The following is a 27,541-nucleotide window of genomic DNA, read 5'->3' as shown; positions in this document are numbered from 1 at the left end:
TTGGCCTGGGTCACAGGTCAGTGGCAGGAGTGGTACAGGGCCACTGCCTCTCCCCGCCATGCTGTGATGGTGCAGGCAGACCATGGGAAGGCCCTTATCTCCACAACCAGTGGAGAAACTGAGGCAGGGGCAAAGTGACTCAACCAGGCTGACAGGGAATCAGTGGCAGGAGCAGAGAACTATGCTTAAAAGAAGGGGTGAGGACAAAGGACAAAGGTAGGGCTGATGTGACCCTAGCAGCACGCAGCCCCTAGCTCCCAGTGCTCAGAACACCTCTGCAGTTGGGTAGGGTGCTCTCAGCAGGACACTGGAGACACAGTGCAAACATTCTGGGAATCGCACCCTTTATTTAACTAAACCAAGAAACTTGATGAGGGATCTTTAAATAAGAGCAGAGAGGGGGCTGGGTGCCGCACATCAGGGCCTGCCAGGCTGCGGCCAGCCCTGCCAGAGGAGAGTCAAAGAGGCACGGGCAGCCCACTCGGGGGCCAAGAGGCACTTGTATTCGGTGCAGGGGCTCCGAGCCTGCCGCAGCTCCTCCCCTCCAAAGTGTCAGTCACAGCCGGGCTACCCCGGGGCCAGAGGGAGGCACTGGCAGGTCAGTGCACCTGCTGCTGCTGGCTGTGGGGGGTCTCTCCCAGCAGCTCTGCAGAGGGCAGCGGGTGCAGCTTCAGTGGTGGGGCCGGCGGCTGCTCCTCTTCCACTGACTGGCTCCCATAGGCACTGTCCTCCTTGAGCTCTGAAAAGCAAAGAGCCAGCATGGTGACAAGGGCCCCTCCTGTGTGCCAGCCCTAGGGAGAGGGCTGAGGCACCAGGTGCGCTCCACTGCCTCCCAGGCCTGTCCCAGCCCTTACCTGTGCTTTGCAGCTTGTCGGCCGTCTCTGCTTTGCGAAGCATCCTCACTCCCTCACTGAGCCCCATGGAGTCCAGTGCCTCCAGCAAGCCCCCCAGGCTGCCACCAGCAAGCTGGAGAGAGAAGGAAGTGAGAGTGGGCTTGGCAAGGGGCCAAGGAGAGGAGGGGGGTTCCCTGCAGGGGGGACTCACCTCGTAACTGAGCAGGAGGCTCCCGCTGGGGGAGGCCGTGTCCTTGTACGTCTCCACCAGGCTGCGCAGGCCGAGTCTCTGGGCCAGCTCAGTCCAGTCTGAGCCGCTGCGGTCCTGATTCAGTAACTGCTCCAGGCCCTGCAGGGTGTTGCTGTCGAGTGACAGGATGGTCCCTAGATGGGGGAAAACACATCAGCCCATTGATGGGCCCAGCCCTGCCCAGACACTGCCTCCGTCCCAGAGATGGGCTGTCACTGCCATTCCAGTATGCTCAGCCCTCAGAAGGGAGGGGTGTGACGAGGGGGACCCCTGCTCACCTGGCCTGGGGGCAGCAGGCTGCTCCGACTCTGGGCCCTGCAGCGAAGCACGCAGCAAGATCTCCCGCACCTGGGAGAGAGACATACAAGATGTCTGAGCCGTATCCCGAGAGCATCCCCACAGCCTGTTCCCCTCATTCCCTCACTGGGTTCACAAGTGCAGGCCAGGCTCCCCCAGCAGAGCCGGGGCTCCCAGCACTCTCCAGAGAACATGCAGGGAGTGGGGAGAGCAGGGGCAGGGAGTGAGCCCACATGCTGCTGCTCTGCTGGCCCCTGACAGCACCACAGGCCCAGGAGAAGCTCCTGGAACCCCACCCTGCCAGAGCTGCAGGTTCAAGGAGCTGCAGTACAGAGAAGCCTGGAGGGCAAACACTCCTCTCCTCACCACCAGCCCAAGGCTGCCATGGAAACCAAGGACTGAGCAGGGCCCCCAGGTGGCCTGGGCAACAGAAACACCCAATACTAGACAAGATGCAGGTCCAGCCTTCAGGTTGGGAAGCAGCCACTGGCTGGGGGCCAGCATTCCTGCACTGGCCCTTACAGAGCCCAACACCCGCCTTGAAGCCTGGCACTGGCCTCACCAGACCTCTGGTCAGACCAGCCCCCAGAGCCCCACATCCCTCACATCTAGCATCGCAAGCTCATCCCATAGCGAGCCCCGCATCCCAGGAGTTACTCTGGGACCCCACCCCACACAGCACCGTGATGCCAACACCTGCCACAGAAGAGCAAAACGTGTCCTTTAGCTTCTTTTGATGGGATTCAGCAGCTGGAGGGATGGCAGAGCTGCCAGACTCACATGGCCAACCAGTGCTCTGGGACCCACCGCTCCCTCGCAGGGCAGCTCCCTCCCCAGAGCCAACACATGCTTTTGAGACTCCAGTTCCTCTGGTTTAACCCCAGTGTTCTGTACCTTGTGGCTCCTGGTTAAGTCAAACGGTGTGTGTCTCCGGCGCTGCTTTGTACCCCGGGTGCCAGGCTCCCTGCTTCTGTGCTCAGCAGCGCTACTGGTATCTGTGTGCTCTGTGTCTGACTCTCCCAGCTCCATGCCTGTCTCCTGATCCTCGGGCCCACTGTCTGTGTCGCTGCTGGCTTCGGAAGAGGACGACCTCACCGGCTCATCATTCTCACAGAGGATGTCCCCTCCTGCAGACAAAGTGAGGTCAGAGCCCAGAGAGCACGGTACCCGGAAGAGGGTATGGCCCCTCCCACCTGCCCAGGCTGCGGCTGGCTCAGATCCCAGCACCCATACCTCCTTCAATTCGCCTATCTCCACCGGGGGGGGCACGGATTCAGTCCAGGGAGGGTCGTTCACATGCACTCCTCAGTGCCCCTGTTAGCCAGCCTGGATTTGCAGGCTTCGGCTTCCATTTCACATCCCTCTCCTTGGGCCAGGATTCAGGGCAACTGGCCTGGCCCAGCATATGCAGAGGAAGGAGGTTACAGCATCAGAGGCCACCCTCTGCTGGAGTTATCATTTCTGTCTGTACCTCAGCTGCCCTCCATCTGCCACCTCTCACTGGCTGGGCCAGTACCACAAGCAGAGAGCCCACTCATTAGCCCTGCCCCCTCCTCTGGAGGCTAGTCTTGGTGGGAGGGCCAGACACTGGGGCACCAGGAAAGAGCCTGCCTCCTTATGCTGAGAACCACCTAGCATAGCTCCTGGCGCTACAGGTCTAGCAGGCAACAACAAGGGCTGCTGGGATTGCCAGCCCCAGGGGAGCTGAGAGAAGCTACCTGCTTTGATGAGCATTTTGGTGAGGATCGGGGAGCCCAGGCCTGCAGCCAGGTGCAGAGGGGTGTTTCCAGCAAATGTCCGAGCATTGACATCAGCTCCCAGCTACAGAGAAATGCAAGAACCAATGAAGAAAAGGCAGCAGCGACACACCAAGAAGAGATGCAGCCCCTGCATGCCGGTCGCAGCACCATGGGGGAAACACAGGCTGCCAGTCTCAGCAGTAGCAGTGTGCTCTCTGGGCAGCAGAGAGCCCAAGGACAGGCACAAGCCCTGCCCCACACAGCAGGGCCAGGCAGCCACATGCCCCACAGGCAGGCCTCCTTGCACCCCAGCCTGTGTACTGTAACCACATACAGGCTCTAACAGAAACCAACCGAACCAATGTTAGATGGTCAGGGGCAATTCTAAACCCCTGCCCAATCCCACACCAATCCGATGGGCCCCCCTGAAGCCCGACCAAAGAACCTGCCACTCCTGTCCCAAGAGCCCAGCCCCGAGGCAGACCAGAGCTGGGAACCTTGACCCTGACCCCCACCCCCACACACTCCCGGACACCCCGGATCCGGAGGGCTCCCTGCCCTGTACCTTCTTCACCAGGTGGCCGACCACGTTGAGGTTCTCCATCTCCACGGCCAGGTGCAGGGGCGTCCGGCCGCCCTGCCGCTCCACAGCATTCACGTCCGCTCCCATCCTCACCAGCAGGTCCAAGCAGGCCAGGCTCTTCACCCTCACAGCCAGGTGCACAGGGAGCAGGCCTGGAACATGGAGCAAGTTTTAGCCTCTCAACTCACCCCACAAGGAGGATGTGTTCCCCCAGCTCCACCTGGAGCCCCAGCAGGGCAAGCTTCCCCGAGCCCTGCCCTGCAGGGGAGTTCAGATTCTGGCCCACACTGGCAAGGGCCTTTAGCAACACAGATACATGGCCACCAAGGGCTTGGAGGCTCATGTACCAGGGCAGGTGACTTCTGCGAGGTGGTGGTGGTGGTGTGGGGGGGGGGGGCTTCTGGGACCCTCCCTGTCTCATTTCACACAGGCCACTAAGCCTGGATTTGAACTAGTGACCTACAGGATACAGGCCAGCTTTGGGGATTCCAGCCCTTTCTTGGAAATCCGGCCCATAGGGAGGCAGAGCCCTGCTGAGAGCCAGTCTGCCCTTGGCTCAGTACCATCCCATCCCCTAGCTCTCCCTGCCCGGGGTCCCCTCTCACCATGGTAATTGGGCGTGCTGAGCAGACAGGGGATGGCGGAGCCCAAGTGCCCCAGCAGCGTCCTCAGCATGGCCTCATCACCCGTCTGGAGCGCCAGGTGCAGCAGTGAGTTGCCATAGCGATCCAGCAGAGTGGGGTCCGCATGGGCCTGCAGCAGTAACCCCACCACCTGGTGCTGCTTGGTGATCACTGCCAGGTGCAAGGGAGTCTGGGAGGGAGACAGGAGACAGCCAGCTCACCGAGGGGCCAAGAGCCAGCAGGATACTCTCAAACAGACAGCCCCACTCCCTTTGCTCTCATAGCAGGAGACCCGAACCTTCCCACCACACTAGCACCTTCCAGACACAACAACACCACGGCCTAATCTCCCTCCAGCGAGGGGGCAGTGCTGCATCCCAACTCAGGATACGTGGTTTACAGACCAAGGCGCCCGCCTACCCTGGGGGATGCACCCAGAGGCAGCCAGCTGGAGCTGGAGGAAGGGCTCCCGGCACTGGCAAGCCAGGACTCTGGCAGGATCTGGCATGGCCTGGGCAGCGTGGGGTCATGCTCTGCGAGCAGAGGGATAGGAAGAGGATGGCTCCAGCTAGAGGATCACAACAGCCCTTCAACAGCCAGAGAAAGGCAGGAATCCTGGAAGATGCCTTGGGCAGCGCAGGTGGGGCCCCTGGGAGCAGATGGTGTCACTGTACCTGCTGCAAGTGGTTGGCCACGTTGATGATCTGCTGGTTGGGGATGCTGAGGACAACCTGGATCAGCTGCTCAATCACAGTTGTCTGCTCGTGGATGATGGCGAGATGCAAAGGCCTGCAGGCAAGGAGGGATGGCGAGCTCAGAGCAGCATTTCAGCGGCTGTTCACTGCGGTGAGCCCGCACTGTGCTGCCCAGTCCACATGCATGCCTCCGCCCCAGGCGGGCCCCAGCCCCAAACTCACTTCCCGCTCTCCCTCCATTCTGGCCTTCCCAGCAGATCCCTGCTCCCAGTGACCATCAGTGTGAGGCTGCATGGGGTCCTGCACCCTATGGAGCCCTGAGCCACCATCCATGGCCTTACCCCACTCTAGGGGGGAATGAATTCCACATGACCTGGCCCCATGCCCTGCATGGAAGGAGCTTTGGCTTCCTGGGCCAAAAAGGGAGCTGGCTCGACGCTACGAAGCAACGCGGAGCCGCTGGAGAGAGACATCTGCTCTTGGGGGAGAGGGAGCTAGCTGGCTCAGCCTAGACCCCATATGCCAGAGCAGGGCTCTGTAGAGTCCTGGCCAGAGCTGGGTCTGCCCATCCCCAGGGAGCAGGGTCCATTTGGGAGTCTCCAGGGGTGGAGTGGAAAGGATTGCGCAAAAGCTGTAAGAGCACAGCTCCAGCACAAGCCCCACTCCCACAAAACCAGAGCCCTCCACAGCTGGTGCTGTCCTCAAGCCCCCAATCCCCGTTCCCTGAGGACTCACGTGTCTCCGTTCTCATCCTGGGATGCGGCCAGGTGCCGCTGCACGGCCAGCAGCATGCGTGGGTCAGCAGTGACCGAGTAGTTCAGCAGGGCATGGGCGCTGCGCTGAGCCAGAGCCAGCATCCTCATGCTGCAGAGCTGGGCTGGAAAGCAAAGCCGGGAATTGGCCCCTGGACAGACAGCTCATGGATCAACAAGTTCCACCACCTAACTGGAATTGCTAGTCCTGCATTCTGCCCCACCCCACCACACACACTGTGCCTCAGACCCCTCTTTCAACCCAGCCCGGGGATCAGCCCTTCCCTCGCCGTCTCCCCACCCACCATACCGTGGTAATGCAACTCCTGACGGTGGCTCTCCTCTGGCGGACTGGGCTGCTTCCCAGTCTCCCCAGGCAGGTGCTTGCCATCCCCCTCCTCTTCCATGTTGGTGGCCCTGGTCATCTGCACCCCCCCTTGGTAGCCGCCCACGGGGTGGGGGCCAGACGAGTAGATGTTGTTGTAAGTCAGCCCCGAGGAGTATGGATAGTTTAGATTCCCGCCTGCGGACCAAGAGGGAAAGAGCTGTGACAAAGGCAGGATCTGGGGGAATGCCAGCTCCCCCACACCCCATATTGCTGCTGCTGGCTCTGAGGCAGATCAGGAGGGTTGGGGTCTCCCAGGCCAGCCTGGGATGAGTAACTTGCCATGCCATAGCTCCCCACAGCGGGGAACAGCTCAACTCACCTCCGCCAGAGCCAAAGCCACTGCTTCCCCCGCCGGCCCCTCCCATGTGCGAGCCCCCACCAAAGTGCTGGGGGAACTGAGGCAGCACCTTCTTCCGCTTCCTCTCCACCTCCTCCTTATCTGCAAGTAAGACACATGGGGGAGGATCAGAGCCAGGACCCAGCCCAACCTGTGCTGGGACAGCACTTTTCTGGCAGCCGCAGGCTCCTTCTTGGGGCTCACTGCAGGCAGATAGCGGCTCCGAGCTGAGTCAAGTCAACCTGAAGAGCCCCGCGCCGAGCACCACTCACCTTCCACCACTGGGTAGTAGGTAAACTGCTTGGAGTCGCTCACGTCCCCCCCACGTTTCCGCTTCAGCTGCAGGAAGACAGTGACGGGGCGGTCGATCTTGGGCTTGTGGTAGGGCGGAGTGCGGAAGACGATGGCATACTGCAGGCAACCCAGGAGAGGGAGTTATGCACTGGTGCCACCTTCACAGCCCCACATTCCCCATAGCAACCCCAGTAGTACAGCCTGGCCACCCCTAGGATCCCACCACCCTGGCAATAGCACATCCCCAGCTGGCAGAACCGGGTGCTGCCCATGCCAAAACCCTCATGCCACTCGGGTGGCACAGGGCCCTTCCCCCACTCTCCACCCATACAGTAGCCCTGCCCCCATCCTGCCCACTGCACCTGCTTGTGAACATCCGTAGGGGAGAAGTCCCCGAAGGCCTGCCAGCCATTCTCATCATCCTCGTAGAACCGCACCTCAATGTCATCTGTGGGGGAGAGCGGGGCAGTTACCACGGGGGCTCCAGCAGTGCCCAGTCTGCCTGACTCCTCTCACACAGCGCAAGGACCCTGCCTCCTTCTGCTCTCCCACAGCTGCCTTAGAATCAGCCACTATCCTTATCCTTCTCTGTCTCCCCAAGCGTGAGGCACAATACGGCTCTGACCCCAAACACCAGCCCCAGAGCAACAAGCTTCAGCAAGGATGAACGAAAATGGCTCCAAGTAACACAGGTCTTGGAGACGTGGTGCTCACAGGGGCATGGGGCAGAGGTATGCCCGTCGTAGGGTTATGTTAAATAACAATATGATTCGGATGGGCTTTCTCCTTACAACCCAATCCATCTCAGGCTGCACCCCCTACTCCCCAGAAGGCCAGGCCAGAGACACATGTATCTTCCCCCACTGCCTCTGCCTCCAGCTTCTCTCAGTTCACCCTCCCACCACCACCAACCTGGCCATTGAACCAAGACTCAGCCTGCTGTCCAGCCAGTCTGACTCCAAAAAAGGCTTACCCAGACGGGAAGGAGGGAGTTCCTGCTAACCCTCAGAGCCTCCTACCAAAACACGGGGTGCTGAGAGACCCTGAGACCCCACATGACAACTTGCTCTCCCCCCACCCACCCCCAAGGAGCAGCACATAAGCACGCCCAGGTGGGTTTTGGAGGGGAATGACAGTAAAAGACCCAACTGGCTGCTGGCAGGCTCCTTACCTTTCTGAACTTTATCGCACAGCAAGTAGACCTCATCCCCTCCCCGCACCGAGCCAGCTGTCTTATCCATCCGGGAGATCTTCAGGTTGGAAGCCCCAGGTGACTCTGTGGAGCAGGAAAGCATTTAGAGCGCAGCCACAGAGGCACTGCCCAGTCCTGGGGATGCACGGCAGTAATGCAGTGGGGAGGGGTGGGAACAGGGAGAGAATGTCAGGGAAATCTCCAAAGAGTCACACATGAGTCATGGCAAAGTCCCTGATCTGTGACTCATCTGCCATCCTCCCTTCCCCCAGCATGCCCCACAGGGCAGCTCCTTGCTCCTGGCAGGGGTTATGGCAAGAACAGGCACCCACTTGCCACAATCGAGCCCACCGACTGGCAACACAGCCCAGGGGAAATACCCCTTAGTTCACATCAGTGGGTTCAGGGGAAATGCCCCATCAAGCTGCCAAATGAGGGTTCCCAACAAGGACAGACCCTTCCCTGGCAGCCACCCCATAGGCAAGTTCAGGGCCCAGCAAGGACGTGCCCTGAGGAGGCCACATCTCCTACTGGCCACTCCCTGCATTGTGAGAGGGGAGCTGGGTTGAGCAGAGCCCACAATGAGTTCTAGACCAAGGGGGTTCCAGGTACATGTGCAGCATCTTTCCCTTCAGGAGGAGCTGGGCACGTTAAATCCACCGCAGCTCAGAGCAACGGCAGGTGCCCTTGGGTCTGGCCAGTGCCTGCACTTACTGCTGTCATGGATCGGGTCTGAGATGACAGGGTTCAGGGGCAGTGTGAAGTTTCCGTTGCTGTCACGGAGATAGGCGGTGAAACGGAGGCGCACAATGCTCAGGTCCATCACCTTCTTCAACTCCTTTGCCTCCACTTCAATCTCCCGCAGCTCAGACTCTGCATGAGAGAGGGAGCAGAAGTCTCGGTTACAGACTGCCTGGCAACGGGAAAGGACTCTGGCTCAGAGCTCCCAGAGCCCTCCCTCCCCAACACCAGCACACAGCCTACACCAGTGCATCCCTCCTGCAGGCTATATCAGCCCACCCCCAAGTTTATGCAGCTCCCCTGCACACTGTGCAAGGGGTCAGGCTCACTCCAGATCCCCAGAGTCACAAGACCCTCTACAACCCATGTCTAGGTCCCCCCACCTTGATTCCACAGCCCTTCCCTCCTAGCAACATATGACAGACCCATGCCCGCCTCTCCCCCCCCCGCCTCCAATTCGGCTCTCAGACCTACTGGGCACCCTTCCTTGCTGCTGTGCCCAGAGCAGCTGGCTCCACCATGGAAGAGCCCTCACCTGTCAGCGCCTGATTTCTATTGCGTATCTTCTGCTGCTTCAACTTGTCTTTCATGATCTCCATCATGTTCTTCTTGGTCACGTGGAGCACCCCAAGGTTGTTGAATCTGAGAGAGTGAATCCCAAGGCCCAATCAGACAGCGAGCACAGGAGAGTGGGGAAGAACATAAGAACAGGCATACTGGGCCAGACCAAGGGTCCATCCAGCCCAACATCTTGTCTACCAACAGTGGCCAATGCCAGGTGCCCCAGAGGGAGTGAACCTAACAGGCAATGATCAAGTGATCTCTCTCCTGCCATCCATCTCCAACCTCTGACAAACAGAGGCTAGGGACACCATTCCTTACACATCCTGGCTAACAGCCATTAATGGACTTAACCTCCATGAATTTATCTCGTTCTCTTTTAAACCCTGTTATAGTCCTAGCCTTCACAGCCTCCTCAGGCAAGGAGTTCCTCAGGTTGATTGCGCGCTGTCTGCCCACCAGCTATAGCAGGAGGGGGGAGAGGTGGATGCCAGTCACTGAAACAAAGCTAAAGACAAAGGGAGGAAAAGCACTGGGTAGTCACTGGGTTCAGGGCAGGGTGGAAGATTTAGGGAGCAAGGAGTTGGCTATTCAAGGAAGCTTTGATGCAGAAGACATCCACAGCAGTTGGTAAAGGGTCAGTCTGATGACGATGCACAGACAGTGGCATTCTAGGGAAAGGCCAGACAGTCAGTAGCTTTACCTGGTGTGGAGATTAGACAAGCAGGCCTGCGAGTGACACTCCTGGCAAGTATGAGGACACAGCACTGATTTGGGGGGCATGCAAATCGAGTCAGGCAAAGGTATCTGAATCTAACCCACACTAGCCTACTGCAGGTCTAACTGTCCGTGTCCAGTCTACTAGTGTGCTTTAATCTAGTTCTGATTCAAAGAGGAGCAGATCAAAGCACTCTAAGAAATGTTAACTTGTGTCAACAGGGCACAGGCTAGTGCAGGTAGACTGTAGACAAGCCATGAGCTGGATTTTTAATGAAAGTTCCTAGGGCTAGAGACCAATAAGCTTAATGTTCAAGAGAACCACACATATAGCCCCTGCCTTGGCCCAGCTGTGAGGAAAGACTCTGTAGCAGAGTTCACGCACCTTCCTAACAATCTCACCGCTTTTACAGGACTTTCACTAGTGCTCTGTGATTCACCTGCTGTTCAAAACAGAACTGCTGTCCTCAGAGAAAGAGTCATCCCTCCCCCACAGGGGTGGGTTTCTTGCGCATTAGTTCACTCTTTCACGGTGTCCCCCACTCGCTACAGCCAGCTATGAGCTCTGCCTGCTTCGGCAATGGCACAAGGCTTGCCAGAGAGTTTCACGCGACGGATTAGCGGATAAGCCCTTTCCACGTGGGCTAGGCATTTGTGAAGGTGAACAAGGCACTGGCTAGAAAGCAGAGGGCTGGGACTCAAGGGCTGCTTAGTGCAAAGCATGAGAAGTGAAGTCCATGGAATATATTACTGTCTGCTAGCCATCAGGACACCTGCAGAGGATGCCAAGCTAAGAGCCAGAGGAGATCCCATAGGGATGGAGTGGTGCAGAGGACAGTTGCTCTATCTGCTCAGCACATCAGAGTAACACTAACACCACCTGGTACCCACTCAGTCACAGACCGGCCTCTGGCCAGGTGCCCAAGCAAGCCTTCCCCAGCCCTAGGCACCAGTACGTACTGTGCTGTCATGTCCTTAGGTCCCACGGTCACGATGCAATTGCCAGCCTCGTTGCACTGCTTCCCCACCAGGCTGTGAGCATGCACTCGTGGAGGGTCACTGTGGGTCACCAAGTCTACCTCGATCCGTGCCACACCTCCGTAGTTGCAGATCTGATGGGAGAAGGGGTGTGAGAGGAAACCAGAGCGTTTCTCCCTGGCAGGCGTGGGAGAGTGGTGCACAGGCTGCAACCTCCACCCGCTCCGCATGGCATTCTATCCCTGGGGTCACCACCCTGCTCCGTTGCAGCACTGTCTCTGGCTGACGGCTCCCCTGGGGCCACACTCCCCCTCAACTTCTCCCAGAACTCTTGCAAGCCCCTCGTGGCAGGAACAAGTCCTGTCCTCAGCACTGTGAACATACAGGGCTTTATTCATATCTTCATGGAGACTCACATGCCTCCTCAAGGCCCCAGAGCAGTCACCTCTGCACATGCAGACAAGGTGCTGCGGGTAACCCCAGATACCCACAGCCGTGCAGAGCAGCACCATCTCCTGCATGCATGACACTCACCTTGACAGTGGGATAAGTCTTGCGTCCCTTCTCGCTGGATGCTCCAGGAAGCCCACCATGTGAGGGGCCTTCACAGCCGTACCGGAACCGGAACCCGCGCTGCAGAACCAGAACATCAGGTCACTGCACTGCAGAGTCACTCAGCCAAAGAGCCCCAACACACTGAGCAATCAGGGGAAAAACCTGAATTTCATGCTGCAGACAGTCGAGTTACCAACCTAATACACACATTACTGAGCACTGGGGGGACTGAATGAGAGCACTGGCCAGGGGAACTCACAGCTGCTCCCACCCCAGGTTCTTCTAGGAAGGGGCGCTGTGCGGAACAAGTGAGGAGATGCTGCCTATGGGGAGCTCACAGCTACCCAGGGAGAGATGGTCCACAGAGTCCTCACCTGTTTTGGCTGCTCGATGATGATGAGATACGGACCTTCAGCTGGAGAAGAGAAAGGAAAGACACCAAGTGAAAAATGCATTTATCTGCATGTGGGTGTCAATGGTCTAAAACCCACCGACAGTGGCCGAAAGGGAGAGAAAAGAAGGGGAGGCAGGGTCAATGCTGGAGGTGAAGTCAGTTCACCCGTGCGCTACAGCAGAGCCAGGGAGGGGTCCCATAGCATCTGTGAGGTAACAGTGTTTCTGGAAGCAGCATTAATGGGGGGTAAGAGCCGTGCTGAGGAGGGAGGGAGACAGACTAGGTCTTCCCACTCACAAGAGCCCTAAGATCACATAGGAAGGGATGGAGACCCCCAGGGAACTGATTGCAGGCTGATCCCATGCGTGAGACTGCAGCCAGCCAGGTACAGCAGGCTCCCCACAGCAGAGTGGGGAATTCCTGCTGCTCCCAGCAGAATTCACACCCTGTCACTCTGACCCAAGATCCTGGTCAGGCCAAGAAACGATTTGATGTGAGCCAGCTTCTCGGGAATTCCCCTCTCCCTGTGCTCCTTGCGCTCTGTGTCTTGGGTGAGGCGCCTGGAATGAGGCAGCTCCCTGACACACACGCACAGCCGCTGTCGCCCTAAGCGAGCACTGGGTGGCCAGGACCTTACCAGTCTCCATCAGCGGCTCCTTCTGCTCCATCATGTGGGAGCTGAACTGGAAGTCGTCATAGTCGATCCCATCCAGACACTTCATGGAGAAGGAGATGAGGAGAGCAGAGAGTGAGACCCTGCTAGCACCTAGGGTGCACCCCCACATGGCAGAACAAGAGGGGGGACCCCCTTCCATGAGCACGGCACAGAAGTGCCACCCCCAACCCAAATGCAGCCCATTTGAGGGCCACACCCCAATACCCACCCCAGAGCCAGCCAAAGCGAGACCCTCCCACCAAGCCCCAGCCCCCAACCCAGAGCCGACCCTCCCCCCAGAGCTGGCTCAAGTGAGACCCTCTCCCGAGCCCCCCCACCCCAGAGCGGGCCCAAGCGGGAGCCCCAGGGCTGAACAGCCCCAGCACGGGGGGGAGGTGGGGGGACGGCCGGGACTCACCGCGTTGTAGGGCTCGTCCATGGCGGAGCCGGGCTGCACTGCGGGGCCTGGGCCGGGCCTGCGAGAGAGGGGAGCGCTGAGCGGGCCGGCGGGGAACGGGGGGGGCAGGAAAGTTGGGGCCGCGCCGCCCGGAAAGTCCCTAGAAATCCAGCCCGGGGCTGGAAATGACGGGCCCGCGCGTCACCGGTCCGCCGGCCCGCCCCCGCCCCGCGGGGCCCCTCCCCCAGCCGCTCCCGGTGCCCCGACCCGGGCCACCTCCCCCCGCCCCGCGGGGCCCCTCCCCCGGCCGCTCCCGGTGCCCCGACCCGGGCCACCTCCCCCCGCCCCGCGGGGCCCCTCCCCCGGCCGCTCTCGGTGCCCCGACCCGGGCCACCTGCCCCCGCCCCGCGGGGCCCCTCCCCCGGCCGCTCTCGGTGCCCCGACCCGGGCCACCTGCCCCCGCCCCGCGGGGCCCCTCCCCCGGCCGCTCCCGGTGCCCCGGCCTGGCCGACGCCGGCTAACTCCCCACGCCCCGCGGGACCACCCCCTGGTACCTGGCTAACTCCCCCCACCCTGAGGGGCCAATCCCCTGACCATTCCCGGGCCCCTAACCCCCACTAACTCCCTCTCCCCCCCAGCCAGACCCATGGCGCCCCCTGGACTCCCAACTGCCCAGCCCATGAGGCCACTACCCCGGGCACTCCCGGCCCCCCAGCCAGGCCCCCTTGTCCTGTGCCCACTAACGCCCTCTGCCCTCCAGCCAGACCACTGGACTCCTCACTGCCTGCCCCTGCCAACTCCTTCTATTGACCCCCCAGCACCCCACCAACTCCCCAGTACCTCCCAAACCCAACCGCCAGCCACCCCTCTAACTTCCCCCACTCCTCAGCCAGAAAGGCTCCTTCCACACCCTCTATACACACATGCCCCCAGCCTTCCTACACATACACCTCAACTCTTCCTACACCACATACACTAACCCCTGCACACATAGACTCCTCGGACCCCGACACACGCTGCCCTAAAACTCTTTCCCCTGACACACAAAAAAGCACCATTCCCCGACTCCTCGCACCCGGCCCTATTCACAACATGCTGCAACTCACCCCTTCAGTTACCCCTCACCCCACATACACACCGAACGCCACTCCACTGTTTACACTATCCACACACTGACTCTCCTCCATGCACAATCTGAGCCCCTGCATGCGCACACACACTCCCTACCTTAGTCGCATGCTAGTTCGGAACATCGACTCCTCTGCACACATCCCAGAGTCTGTGGATACCTCCACACACACACAGTCTGAGCCCCTCCACACACACACACCCCTTAGTCAGGTGCCAGTCCAAAAGAGTAGCCAGCTTGCTGCAATGCTGCCAGGCTTGCTATGTGACTCCCAGGAGGTGGTGCTGGGGAGAGCTATGCAAACCATTTCCTACCCTTCTGAAACAGAGGGAGTTTACACCTCAAGCACAAGAGATTCACAATCAGTCAGTCACTCCAAGGGCTCTGCAGAGAGACAGAGATGGGATTGGCCCTGCCCTAGGCCGGAAACTCCAGCAGGCTGCCTGCTTTCCCCACTGCCAACTCTCGCTTCTGCTCTGAGTAGCTATCCCAGCACCAGGCTCTGCCGCAGAGTCCAGCAAAGATTCCATGGCCTTTTCTATAGCGTCATGGGTTTGCCCCTGCCTCCTCCACCTAAGTCCCCTCTTCCCTCCTGCTGGTGTGCAGCATGCTATGTTCCAGCTGGCAGACCTCTCCATCCCAGAAATGGCTGCATTTCAGAGGTGGCGAGCTTGTCAAGTGTTTTGGGATCCTTGGAGATGAAAGGCAACAGGGATAACACCTTCTGATGCCAAGCTACATCCAACTCCACACGTCCCTTCCCCAGGAACTGCCCCTCCAAAGACAGAAACCTTTGCAAGGCAATGCAACACCAGACTGCGAAGAACAGATCTCAAACCAGCCCGGTGTACGTGCAACTGACTTTGAGCTCAAGGTGGGAGGAGGGGAGGTGCAGCTCAAATCTTCTCCCACCTCCCCGAGATCTGCTGTCAGTAGCTTCACATGGATAAAACACCCTCTGTGCTCAGAGCTAACTGACACTGCTCCCCATACCCAAAAAGTGGCCTTGCTCCAGAGCCACTCACCCACGGCCCCATCCTTCGCACCACTGCCACTGTCCCCCCTCACCCCACTCTAAGCACTGAGACAGTCCACCACTGCCAGTCCTCTTTCAAGCGAGGTCCTGGTTGTCCTTTCACTTCAGACACAACACCCGTAACAGCTCCTGATTCCCCCTCCAGTCACAGAGGGCTGAAGGATAACTCCCAACACCAGTTGCTGCCTTCTGTTCCCCCATCTGGGGATCCGAGCACAGATCTCCACAGCTCCTTGCCCCCAACCCTCAAGCACTGATGTTCTGACCCAGCCAGATGCCCAGAGAACAGTGCGGGGAGGCAGCACTTTCCCATCTCGCCCCACCCTCCAGATATAGCAGCAGAATGGCTTCTGTGGGGATGCATCCAGCCTGCAGTGAGGTCCCTCTCCCTCTGGGAAGCAGGCACTCAGCCCCTGCTACAGTACTGGACAGTCGGAGTTGAGACACTCAAAACTGGTCACATCTAAACCAGCCATGGAAGAGGGAGTGTTAACAGCAAGTCAGTGCTGCTGAAGAGTGCAGGGCTGAAAACAGAGGGTTTCAGTCTAAACCTAGAATAGGCACAGTCGGAGCAGCAGTGGGGCAAACTTCCCCCCCACCCTGTGCCAGTGAGTCTCCCCTCCCTCAGCAGGGTGGGGAAAGAGTTTGTCTCCATGGCCCGCTCAGCCCTTGGCTTCTGCTGCCACTGCTAGCCACAGGGCTCAAGTCCTGCCCACAGGACAGAAATGTGAATGGCCAGAAAGTGGTACTACGGATGTGGGCCAGTATCAGAGTGGAGCCTTCAGCACCAGCTAGTCCTTTTCCAGATTGGTTTCTCCCCACCATGCAGCAATAGCGGCATGTTTCTGATTCTTCAGTGCTCTCATACCATGAATTTCTGAATCACTGGCTGCTAACAGGTCTCACTCTGGGGATTTTGGGTGTGTGGGGGAGAGTGAGGGGAAGGAAGGGGATTGCACAGTCAGTGACTCATTTTCTTCAGAAGTCAAAGGGAGGAAAAAGTTTTCAAGGAGATTTTCCCTCTGCTCAAGGTCTAACCACAGGCTGCCCTGCATGCATGGCCACGGTGGGGCCTTGCAGCTGCATTTCACTCCCGAGTCTACGTGCCTTGCCAAACTCTTCCACAGTCCAACCAGCTAGTCATGTCGCAGGGAAGCACTACAAAGACATGCTGTTAAATGGGGAGGGGAGCTCTGTAGAAACCTCTGGGGATGCAATTAGGAGTCTGAGAAGGATCAGGGCTGTTTGGCTGCAGGCAGACTCCAGCATCACAAAGCAAGCCTGGGACTCAGCCATTGCTCAACAGCAGCTTGTGACCAGAGCATGGACAGCATATTATGGCACCCCCTCTCCTTGCTCTGGAATTGGGGGAGACAATCTCCAGCAAGTCAGATCTAGACCAGCCCATCATAACAGACTTGACTGCCTGATCCATAGACCCTTTCTGTTAGGCTGTCTGTGCTCTGTGGACATTAAAGGATTGCTGGCATTTTCATAAAGGATAGTGGGTGGGTTGCACCAATGTCCTTGGGCAAAATGGATTTCCCCCATCCGTTGTTTTATTCTAGCAGTGCATTGAGTGACGTGACTAACATCAGTCATGTGGTTGTGTGCCGTGGAGTGTTCTTTTGGAATATTTTATCATCTACTCTAACATGGAGCAATACATGTGTGAAGGCAGGTCAAAGAAACACACCTGGCTCTTGGAGCAGAAGGTGGGGGGGTCTGGGATGGTCCTTAGATCCCGAGGGAGTTTGTTCCACAGTCTTGGGCCAACCTTGGGAAAAGTCTGGCTCCTGCACAGATGAGCTTTACTCTTATCATAGAGAGTTCCACTGTGCCAGAGGAGCCAAGCTGTCAACCACAATCTTCATCCAGCACTTTATGCTCTTTTAGATACCTTGGGCCCAGGCCATGGTGCTTCTTGAAGATAAGGCCAGAGACTTTGATTTGCTATTCTACAGAAAGCAAGTGTAGGGCTACTGTACTACCCCCCAGAAATGGTTGCATTTCAGTGATGCAGCCTGTGGAAGCACTTTGGATTCCTTCAGGATGGAAGAGACTACAAAACCAGAAGACAATACGCAGCCTGGAGCAGCATCCTTTTCCATATTGTATCTGATGTGTCATCTCCTGTCCTTGATCCCCTAGTCTCAGCTCCCCAGACATACACTATCTAGTTACTATCCTTTGTAAGCAATTTCCCTCCCTATACACCCGCAAAGTGACATTTTCCCTCCTATAAGATATACATTTCGAGGCTGTGGCGAGCTCCTTGACGCATGGAGGATGCAGAGAGCAAGGAGTCCAGCTACTGAGTTCTGGGTGCGATACAGGTGCCGACAGCTACAACATCAAACTTGCCAGAAGAATTTCATTTCCCTGGCCTATTTTGCATGGATAGAGCAAGCGCCTGGAGCCCCTTGGGAGAGTGAGAGCACGACAGCCACATAGCACTCTCTGCAGGATAGCTCAGCAATTGCTGCTCTGACTGTCCAAAACCAGACAGCTCCAATTAAGGGCCTGCCAGAGCCAAGTAAAGCTGATTAACTGTTTCATGCTTTCAGCTCATATAAATATGACCCAGTATCCCAGGTATTATTTTTGCAGCAGCTTCTCAACATGCTGACTCATACAGCTTATCATTTTCCAGGAGGGAGTGGAATGCATCTCATGCACGAGATGTATACCGTAAGAGCGCCCAGAGGCTACAAGGATGGATGTTTCAGAGACGAACACCCAGGGGATGATGTGCAGTCCCAGATCCATTGCTGAAGTACCCGACGTATGCGTAGAACTAGCTATTCCTCTCCTATCTGTGCATCTTACCCCTCCTCACGATTTATCTTTACTGGATGTCATATCCCTGATCTCAGGTCATGTCTTATTTATCAGCATCCTGCTGTATTTTCACCCTACCCTCATCTACTGCACAGATTCACCTGGCTGGCCCTCTATTCTGTCCTTCGAAGAGTTCATGCAATAACTAACAGCAAGCACAGGGGCAGCGCCGACCCGACAGGATTCTACTTGGACACCAAGAACGACTGCGTTCAATGTTTTTCATGGGAAAGGGAAGGCTATTTATTTTATAGTAACTGGAGTTCTCTAGGATGTGTGCTCCCCATAGGTACTCACTGAGGACAAGGGTTTGAAGACCGCTGTGCCAAACATCCCAGAAATGAAGTTTCCCAATGTAGAATCATAGAATTGTAGGACTGGAAGGGACCTTGAGAGGTCATCTGGTCTAGTCCCCTGCATAGAGGGACTTCCTGGGTGGCATGAGGTTTCTGGTAGAATACCAGCAGATGGATGGACTGATTCAGGTGGAATTCAGAGGGAATCTTTGGGATGAATGTAGGATGTACCCATAGGGACACTTTAATCCATATGGAATACCATAGAGAGTCCATTATAGAATCATAGAATTGTAAGACTGGAAGGAACCGCAAAAGGTCTTCTAGTTCAGTACCACCTTGCATGCAGGGGCTAAGTATTATAGACCATCCCTAACAGGTGTTTGTCTAACCTGCTCTTAAAACTCTCCAATGACGGAGATTCCACAACCTCCCTAGGCCACTGATTCTCAAAACTTTTTTTTTCAAGGATGACTTGAAAATTGCTGAGGGTCTTGGTGGACCACTTAATGATCTTTCCAAATGTTGTTTGTACCATTAGCTAACTATTGTAAAGTGCTTTGGATAACAGAGCTATATAAAAAAAAATAATGAACTTTTTTTGTTCTACAAATAAAAGTGCACAACTCATATTTTAATATCAATAGTCTTAGCTTTCTAATGTGATGGATGGGTCTTCTCTACCCCACCGCAGCAGCCCCTGAGCTGGGGCTGGGAAGGCGGGCTGGGGCTGAGAAGGAGGGAGTGTCTCACTCTCTCCCCTGCTGCGGCAGCCCTCGAGCTGGGGCTGGGAAGGAGGACTATCTCTCTCTGGCAGCCACAGCCCTGGAGCTGGGGAAAGTTGCCTTTTTCTCTCGCCACCGCAGCCCTGCACGTTCCCCCCACTGCCCCTTCTCACCCACTGTCTCATCCCACCTACCCCCCTCAAGGCCACCACCTTATCTTACATGCGCGTCTTCTCCAGGTCACAGGCACCTAACTAGTGGAGCCACACCTGCGCGGTTCCACTAATTTGGTGGATGGCCCTTCAGTCTCTTGTGTGCAGCCACCCAGGCGTGCACCTTAGAGGGAATTAGCTGCAGACCACCTGAATGGAGCTCACGGATTACTGGTGGTCCGTGGACCACAGTTTGAGAACCTCTGCCCTAGGCAATTTATTCCAGTGTTTAACTTCTAGGAAGTTTTTCCTAATGTCCAACCTAAACCACCTTTGCTGCAGTTTAAGCCCATTGCTTCTCGTCCTATCCTCAGAGCTAAGAGAGAACAATTATTCTCCCTTCACCTTGTAACAACTTTTTATGTACTTGAAAACTGTTATGTCCCCACTCAGTCTTCTCTTCTCTAGACTAAACAAACCCAATTTTTTCAACCTTCCCTCAGAGGTCATGTTTTCTAGACCTTTAATCATTTTTGTTGCTCTTCTCTGGACTTTCTCCAGTTTGCCCATATCTTTCCTGAAAAGTGGCACCCAGAACTGAACACAATACTCCAGTTGAGGCCTAATCAGCACGGAGTAGAGCAGAAGAATTACTTCTTGTGTCTTGCTTACAACCCTCCTGCTAATACATCCTAGAATGATGTTCCCTTGTTTTACAACAGTGTTACACTGTTGACTCATGTTTAGCTTGTGATCCACTATGATCCCCAGATCCCTTTCTGCAGTACTCCTTCCTAGGCAGTCATTTCCCATTTCCCACTCTACAGAAATTGCGCAACTGATTGTTCCTTCCTTACCGGAGTACTTTGCATTTGTCCCTGTTGAATTTCATCCTATTTACTTCAGACCATTCAGATTATTCTGAATTTTAATCCTATCCTCCAAAGCACTTGCAACCCCTTCCAGCTTGGTATCGTCTGCAAACTTTATAAGTGTACTCTCTATGCCATTATCTAAATCACTGATGAAGATATTGAATAAAACTGGACCCAGAACTGATCCCTGTGGGACCCCACACGTTATGCCCTTCCAGCTTGACGGTGAACCACTGATGATTACTCTCTGGGAATGTTTTCCAACCAGTTATGCACCCAGTTTATAGTAGCTCCATCTCGGTTGTGTTTCCCTAATTTGTTTATGAGAAGGTCATGTGAGACAGTATCCAAAGTCTTACTAAAATCAAGACAGACCACATCTACTGCTTACCCCTAACGACAAGGCTTGTTAACATGTCAAAGAAAGCGATCAGGTTGGTTTGACAAAATTTGTTCTTGACAAATCCATGCTGACTGTTACTTATCACCTTAATATCATCTAGGTGTTTGCAAGGTGATTGCTAGATTATTTGCTCCATTATCTTTCCGGGTACAGAAGTTAAGCTGACTGGTCTGTAATTCCCCAGGTTGTCCTTATTCTCCTTTTTATTGATTGGCACGATATTCGCCCTTTTCCAGTCTATTGGAATCTCACCCGTCTTCCATGACTTTTCAAAGACAATCACTAATGGCTGAGATATTGCCTCTGTCAGTTCCTTCTAGGATGCATTTCATCAGGCCCTGGTGACTTGAAGACATATAACTTGTCTAAGTAATTTTTAACTTGTTCTTTCCCTACAAACAAGTTCATATGAGCTGCAAGTTCTCCTGCTCTCCTAGTGATTACCACTGGGAAGGCTATTTTCAGGGATAGACAAAGAAGGGAGCAGGAGGCCAATGGCTCAAATGGCAGATTCATAAGAGCCAGGAGCACTAGGTTAATGTCCCAGTTAGGAGCTGGTGCGAATACTGGAGGGAAGGTTCTGACAAGACCTCTCAGAAATCTCATGGTTGTAAGATGGGAGAATTTCGAGCAGTTTTCTATGGGAATATGGAAAGCATTGATCGCTGCCAGGTGTGCATGCAATGAGCTAATGGGTAAATCCAAAGATTTCAAGGAGAGGCGATACCTCAAGATGGTAGAAATATCAGCATCCCATGGAGCTTTGTGGCGGTGCTGACACCAGCTTGATAATCTCTTCCACTTCACGGCATAGCATTTTCTCATGGACAGCTTTCTGCTGTTACTGAGGATGGACTGGAATTCTTCTGAGCACTCTCTATGCTCGTCACCCATACAAACAGTAGGCTGGGAAGAGGCACGAATGCTAGAGAAGCTGCGGACAGTTGTTGGAGTTCCATCTTGAGCCATGAGTGGCAGAAAGAACTGGAAAGGCAGGCAGTCCATAGCACCCCTTATGCCCTCGGTTCAGTGCATGACAATGTGCAGGGCACAAACACTGCTAGTGATCACTCTTCCGGTCATGGGTGCATGGAGCACATGGGCAACCCTATCGCGAATACCCATAGGGACCAGCACTCAAAGAAGAATATCATTTTACCATGAAAATGTGGCAAAGAGAGATCCCCTGACCTGACAAAAAGGAGATGAAAGCCCTCTACCTCAGAGGAGCCAAACACTCCCCTCGCCATAGGAGCATTCAAGGGGACCTGATTACAGCTGACATTCACTGTGTCTAAAGCATTCCCTAAATTCTCCGTCCAGTCACAGACAGAAGTTACATTTGTTCTGACAAATCCAGGCTGCCTACTTTTTAATCCTCCAATTATTTTACTTATAAATCAACAGTTTTGTTCATTGACTTATTAAAACAGTTTGTTCCATTATCTGTTCTCCCCACTACGCTCAATCCCCCCACACCCCAATTTCTTGGACCACTGGCTCTGGGGTTGCCGTTTCCCCATCCCTGGAACTTCATTCACCCTCCATGTGTTTACAAGTCACCAGTGGCGTCAATACTGCTCGAGCTAGTCCCTGCAGCCCTCCAGGGTGACTCCATCCAAGCCTGCCGACTGGCATGCATTCCTGGGGACTAGGAACAGTACCTTTACTATGAGTCCTTAGCAAGTAGACAGCTCTCTCTAGATTCAAAGCATACAAGGTTACAAACAAAGAATGAACTTGCAATCCTCCTATGGGATTGGGTAGTATTAAACCCTTTCAGTGAGCAGGGAAGTCGAAGCCTTCAGCAGCTTAACTGTGGGAGATCCCCAGTCTCACGGATTCGGTGTCACGCCTGCGGGAGGTCCGCTGAAGCCGCGGGAGCAGCGGACCCTCCGCAGGCATGCTGCCGAAGGCAACCTGCCTGCTGCCCTCGTGGAGACCGGCAGAGCGCCCCCCGTGGCTTGCTGCCCCAAGCACGTGCTTGGCGTGCTGGTGCCTGGAGCCGCCGCTGCCTTGAGTTGCCTGAGGCCACAGAGAAGCAGCTGTTAAAGCCAGGCTGAGAACACAGGCTCCTAGCACCACGCTCGGTTTACACCCTTCTCTCATATCAGCCTGCTTCTTCCTTGGTTCCTGCCCTTTCCTTCTCACTCTCAGGGCTTGTCTACACTACCACGCGGGGTCAACCTAAGATACACAACTTCAGTTATGTGACTAGCGTAGCTGAAGTCGACACACTTAGATCTACTTAACGCGGTGTCTTTGCTGTCGCAAGTCGACAGCTCACACTCTCCCATCGACTTCACTTGTGCTTCTTGTTCTGGTGGAGTACTGGAGTCGACGGGAGAGCACTCAGCGGTCGATTTATCGCATCTATACTAGACGCGATAAATCGAATCCTGCTGGATCAATTGCTGTCCACCAATCCTGCGGTAGTGTGGACAAGCTCTCAGCGCATTAAGCTCTAGTAGCTTGTCCAGCGAAGGCTGCAGCACGTTGCAATTATGAATCTCCTCCTCTGCCCTGTTGTCTAGTGGAGTCTGTCAAACCTCTGGCACAGACCTTACTTGTAACCATTAGTGAATCTCAACTCACTGCTCCTGGGAAGAATCACAGCCCCCTTCTCCACCTAGCCTCCCAGTGTAGTAACTCCCCAGCTTTTTCACCACCCCCTAGGAAGATGCACGGTCATTTACCCCTCCTCAGTGCAGTCACAGACCACTCCCTCCCCCGATGCAGTACACCGGGGTAGGCAACCTATGGCACGGGTGCCAAAGGCAGCACGCTAGCTGATTTTCAGTGGCACTCACGCTGCCTGGGTTCTGGCCAGCAGTCGGGGGGGCTCTGCACTTTAATTTAATTTTAAATGAAGCTTCTTAAACATTTTAAAAACCTTATTTACTTTACATACAACAATAGTTTAGTGATATATTATAGACTTATAGAAAGAAACTTTCTAAAAACATTAAAATGTATTACTGGCACGCGAAACCTTAAATTAGAGTGAATAAATGAAGACTCGGCACCCCACTTCTGAAAGGTTGCCAACCCCTGCAGTACACTAACCAAGGCCATTGCACGAAGCCCATCTCCCTGAAAGACCACCGAGGGGGAGGGGCAGGTCCACAAGGGGTTATTCCCTCATGGGCAGTGACTGTTCTTCACTGGAGCTTGTACAGCTCTTTGGGCACAAAGGGGCCCTAGAGAAGGGAGAGCATCGAGAACTCATGTTATAAGTGACGCAAAGAGTCCTGTGGCACCTTATAGACTAACAGACGATTTGGAGCATGAGCTTTCATAGGTGAATACCCACTTCGTCAGATGCATGTAGTGGAAATTTCCAGGGGCAGGTATATATATGCAGGCAAGCTAGAGATAATGAGATAGTTCAATCAGGGAGGATGAGGCCCTGTTCTAGCAGCTGAGGTGTGAAAACCAAGGGAGGAGAAACTGGTTCTGTAATTGGCAAGCCATTCATAGTCTTTGTTTAATCATGAGCTGATGGTGTCAAATTTGCAGATGAACTGAAGCTCAGCAGTTTCTCTTTGAAGTCTGGTCCTAAAGTTTTTTTGCTGCAGGATGGCCACCTTAAGGTCTGCTATAGTGTGGCCAAGGAGGTTGAAGTGTTCTCCTACAGGTTTTTGTATATTGCCATTCCTAATATCTGATTTGTGTCCGTTTATCCTTTTCCGTAGCGACTGTCCAGTTTGGCTGATGTACATAGCAGAGGGGCACTGCTGGCATATGATGGCGTATATTACATTGGTGGACATGCAGGTGAATGAACCGGTGATGGTGTGGCTGATCTGGTTAGGTCCTGTGATGTCGTCGCTGGTGTAGATATGTGGGCAGAATTGGCATCGAGGTTTGTTGCATGGATTACAGATCCAGACTAACACGGCTATCCCTCTGATACGTTATAAATGACGTTTCCCTCATCTCTTCCTACTTCAGCTCTGCCTCTCGGCTAATCCCTATGGCATGTGGATGATGCATTCACCCCAAGCCCACCCGCCCATGTGTATGATCACCAGGGTTTACCACCCTCAGCCATGCCATCCCTGGAGTTTATCACAGCTCTCCCTGCCCCATCCCAGGCAGCTCCTTCGTTTCCCTAGACCCAGCATCCTGCCAAGTTACCACCTGTCCAGAATTCTCCAGGACTGTTCCATTTTCAGGTCATCCACAAGATATCCCAGTCACAAATTTCAGCCACTCTCCGTGAAGGGTTTGCTGGGCTGATAAGTTTGGGATGTTTCTCCCCACCAGCTACCAAGGGCACTGCACGCCCCCCGTCCAACCCTCCTGCCCCAACCAGTGTGGTTCCAGAAGCGATTCACTTGAAGAGAAGGATGGACATTCTACCCCTTTCAAGGAGAGGGACTTCTGGCCTCAAAAACCCAGGGCAAGTCACTGGCTCAGATTGCGCCCCCTTGCAAACCACAGGCTCAGCGACCTGAGAAGCAGTCTGGCACCCCAGGCTATACTTTCAATTGTTACAACATGTGATCAGAGACATAACATAGGACCACAATTAAAGCCATGTACCAATCCATCCGCCACAGGACTGCTAAAGACAGACACCAGATGCCTTGAAACCAGGGGAGAGACAGGAGTGGAGTCCCTCAAACCTTCTCAAGCCAATCCACCTGCAGCCTCCCCAAGCTCTTCTCAATCCCAAATGCAAGCCTGCCACTGAAAGACTCAGAGATAAACTGCTTTCTAGACATGCTGCATTGTCACCCTGGCCCACCCAGGAGGGCCTGATAAGGGATCCAGGCATGCCCCAGACCTAGGGTGACACAGGACCTTCGAGTCCATTGAGATGAAAATGTGAGGAACTTCCAGAGCAAGCCCAGAAGCCGCCACCACCACAAGATGAAGTTCTACTTCACCAGCCCAAATGACACACACCTCCCAACAAGGCAGGACAAAGCACCGTGAGCCTCCCTGCCCCTAAAAGAAGCAAAGAATCCTCTGGCACCTTATAGACTAACAGACGTTTAGGAGCATGAGCTTTCGTGAGTGAATACCCACTTCGTCGGTGGGTATTCACTCACGAAAGCTCATGCTCCTAAACGTCTGTTAGTCTATAAGGTGCCACAGGATTCTTTGCTGCTTTTACAGATCCAGACTAACATGGCTACCCCTCTGATCCCTGCCCCTAAGTGATCACTAGACACCTACAATCAGCCCTAGAAAGACTCTTCATAATTCACCCCATTCCACTCTTGGACCCCAACCTTGATAGCAACTGACTGGATAGGACAAATCCCCACCTCTACATGTGCAATTCTGCAAATCCTTTGCACGCAGGAACCCTTCCAACGAGGGCAGAACTAGGGTTAGCTTGTCAGCGCACACAAAGGGGGCCTCCACTTCTGGTGTAAACACAATCAAAGCAGGCACATGCACCCTACCTAACCCCCCTGCTGCACAGCACAAGAGGGTGCTGGCACAACGCTGGGGAACACAAGCCTGCCTTTGCTGCCTTCCCTGCAGAGCCAACACAGCTACAGGAGGGAGATCTGAGCACTGAACTCCAGTTAGCTAGACTTGTGCTTGTCCATCGAGACCAACAGGGCCCCACAGGTGTACTGGCAGATCCCTTTGATACATGAGCTGGAAAGATCCCAGCATGGCTCTCAGAGCCCGGGCTGAGTTTGCAGGGCTGGCAGACAGAAAACCATTCTTTCTACTTGTGAATTGACCCCATTTGGCCTGGAATCGCTAATAGAATCAATGCAGGACCTCACAATGGCGTTTCACCAGACACTGTGCAGAGCAATGTCAACACTATCAACCTCCAGCACAAAAGAGCCGGCAATCCAACTCAAGGCCAGACATGCACAGAACCCTAGACAAAATCAAGTCAGACCTAAGATTCCCAAGGAAACAAAACCCTACACTGTACTGCTGGGCCCCCAATCTGGTCTGTCACAGGCACTAACCAGAGGTTAACACTAGCCAATAGCTTAGCACAGTAGAACATAGAGGACACAGGCAGATCTTCAGCAAATACAGGCTCAGTGAACAGAGGACTAGGCACAAAGGCCAGTGCGAACTGGGAGAGGGAGGAGCCTGCATCCAGAGTGAGGAAAGAGATGGAGAAAAAGAAATGCTTCTTACTGTGACACAGAGTGCGTGGAGAGAGAGGACTCTGGGAGGAAGCAAATTTAGCTAGAACACGGAACACACAGAGGCATGACGGCAGTGGAAGTGAAAGGCAGGGCTGCCAACTAACTGGCCAGGAAAGAGACCACAACAAAAGGAATTTGTTACATGCTTGGACAACAGCTGGAAATGAAGAAAAGAATCCAAAAGTAATCTGCACCCCTCCCCTCCTCAACATGCCAAACTAGTCACCTGACCCCCAAAATGCCCCCAACCCTACCCCGATGCCAAGCCAGCATCCTGATCCACTCCCACACCCCACTCTGAACCCCAACAACCCCTTCACATACAACCCCTGCCCCCATGTGCTAGATCAGCACCCTGAGCCACCCTACCCTGACCCCTAGTACCTTCGCAGCCCACCATGCAGGTACCAAACCAGCACCAGGATCCACCCCATCCTGACCCCTGGAACTCCCCATACACACACAACACCTGCCCCATGTGCTAGGCCAGCACCCTGATCCACCAACTCTGACCCCTTGCACCCCACCATGCAGGTACCAAATCAGCATCCTGATCCAACCCCCCCCCCATCCTGACCCCTAGCACACCCCCCCCAAACACACAACCCCGGCCCAGGTGCCAGGCCAGCACCCTGATCCACCCTGACCACTAGCACTCCCCCCACCATGCAGACACCAGCCCAGCACTATGATCCACTACACCCTGACCCCTAGACACACACACCTGATCCAGGTGCCAAACCAACACCCTGACCCTCCTCTCTCCCCCGCATGCAGGTACCAAACCAGCACCCTGATACACACTCCACCCTGACCCCCAACAACCTCTGCACACACACCTGCCCCAGGCATCAGTCCAGCACCCTGACCCCCCTCGCCGGAGCCAGACCCGGACCCGGACCCAAGCCCCGCGGACTCACCCTCCGGCTTCAGCACCTACTCACCCCAACTGACCCAGGAAAG

The 27,541-nt window shown here is 55.1% G+C and overlaps 1 protein-coding gene across 3 annotated transcripts; it reads right to left on the bottom strand.

The window, feature by feature from the left end:
* Window positions 1-323: 323 nt before the first annotated feature.
* On the bottom strand, window positions 324-27,541 carry NFKB2 (nuclear factor kappa B subunit 2). 3 transcript variants are annotated; one of them, XM_030569916.1, is made up of 23 exons: window positions 14,209-14,249; window positions 13,003-13,060; window positions 12,567-12,645; window positions 11,910-11,950; window positions 11,515-11,613; window positions 10,963-11,114; window positions 9,260-9,366; window positions 8,698-8,856; window positions 7,963-8,067; window positions 7,154-7,239; window positions 6,770-6,908; window positions 6,480-6,599; window positions 6,083-6,295; window positions 5,756-5,897; window positions 5,000-5,114; window positions 4,308-4,515; window positions 3,685-3,854; window positions 3,099-3,201; window positions 2,275-2,507; window positions 1,362-1,431; window positions 1,045-1,217; window positions 855-966; window positions 324-739 (listed from the first exon to the last, which is right to left on the bottom strand). In XM_030569916.1, exons 1-23 carry the CDS (start codon window positions 14,232-14,234, stop codon window positions 600-602), a joined length of 2,850 nt encoding a protein of 949 aa, XP_030425776.1. In that variant the 5' UTR covers window positions 14,235-14,249; the 3' UTR covers window positions 324-599. The 3 variants fall into 3 exon arrangements, with proteins under 3 accessions (XP_030425776.1, XP_030425779.1, XP_030425778.1); XM_030569919.1 differs by lacking the exon at window positions 14,209-14,249 and adding an exon at window positions 27,523-27,541 and having other exon boundaries at window positions 600-739; XM_030569918.1 differs by lacking the exon at window positions 14,209-14,249 and adding an exon at window positions 27,499-27,529 and having other exon boundaries at window positions 600-739.

The sequence above is a fragment of the Gopherus evgoodei genome, chromosome 7 (assembly GCF_007399415.2).
Source record: "Gopherus evgoodei ecotype Sinaloan lineage chromosome 7, rGopEvg1_v1.p, whole genome shotgun sequence".
In the NCBI taxonomy this organism is placed as follows: Eukaryota; Metazoa; Chordata; order Testudines; family Testudinidae; genus Gopherus; species Gopherus evgoodei.
This window is presented reverse-complemented; position numbering and strand designations above follow the sequence as displayed.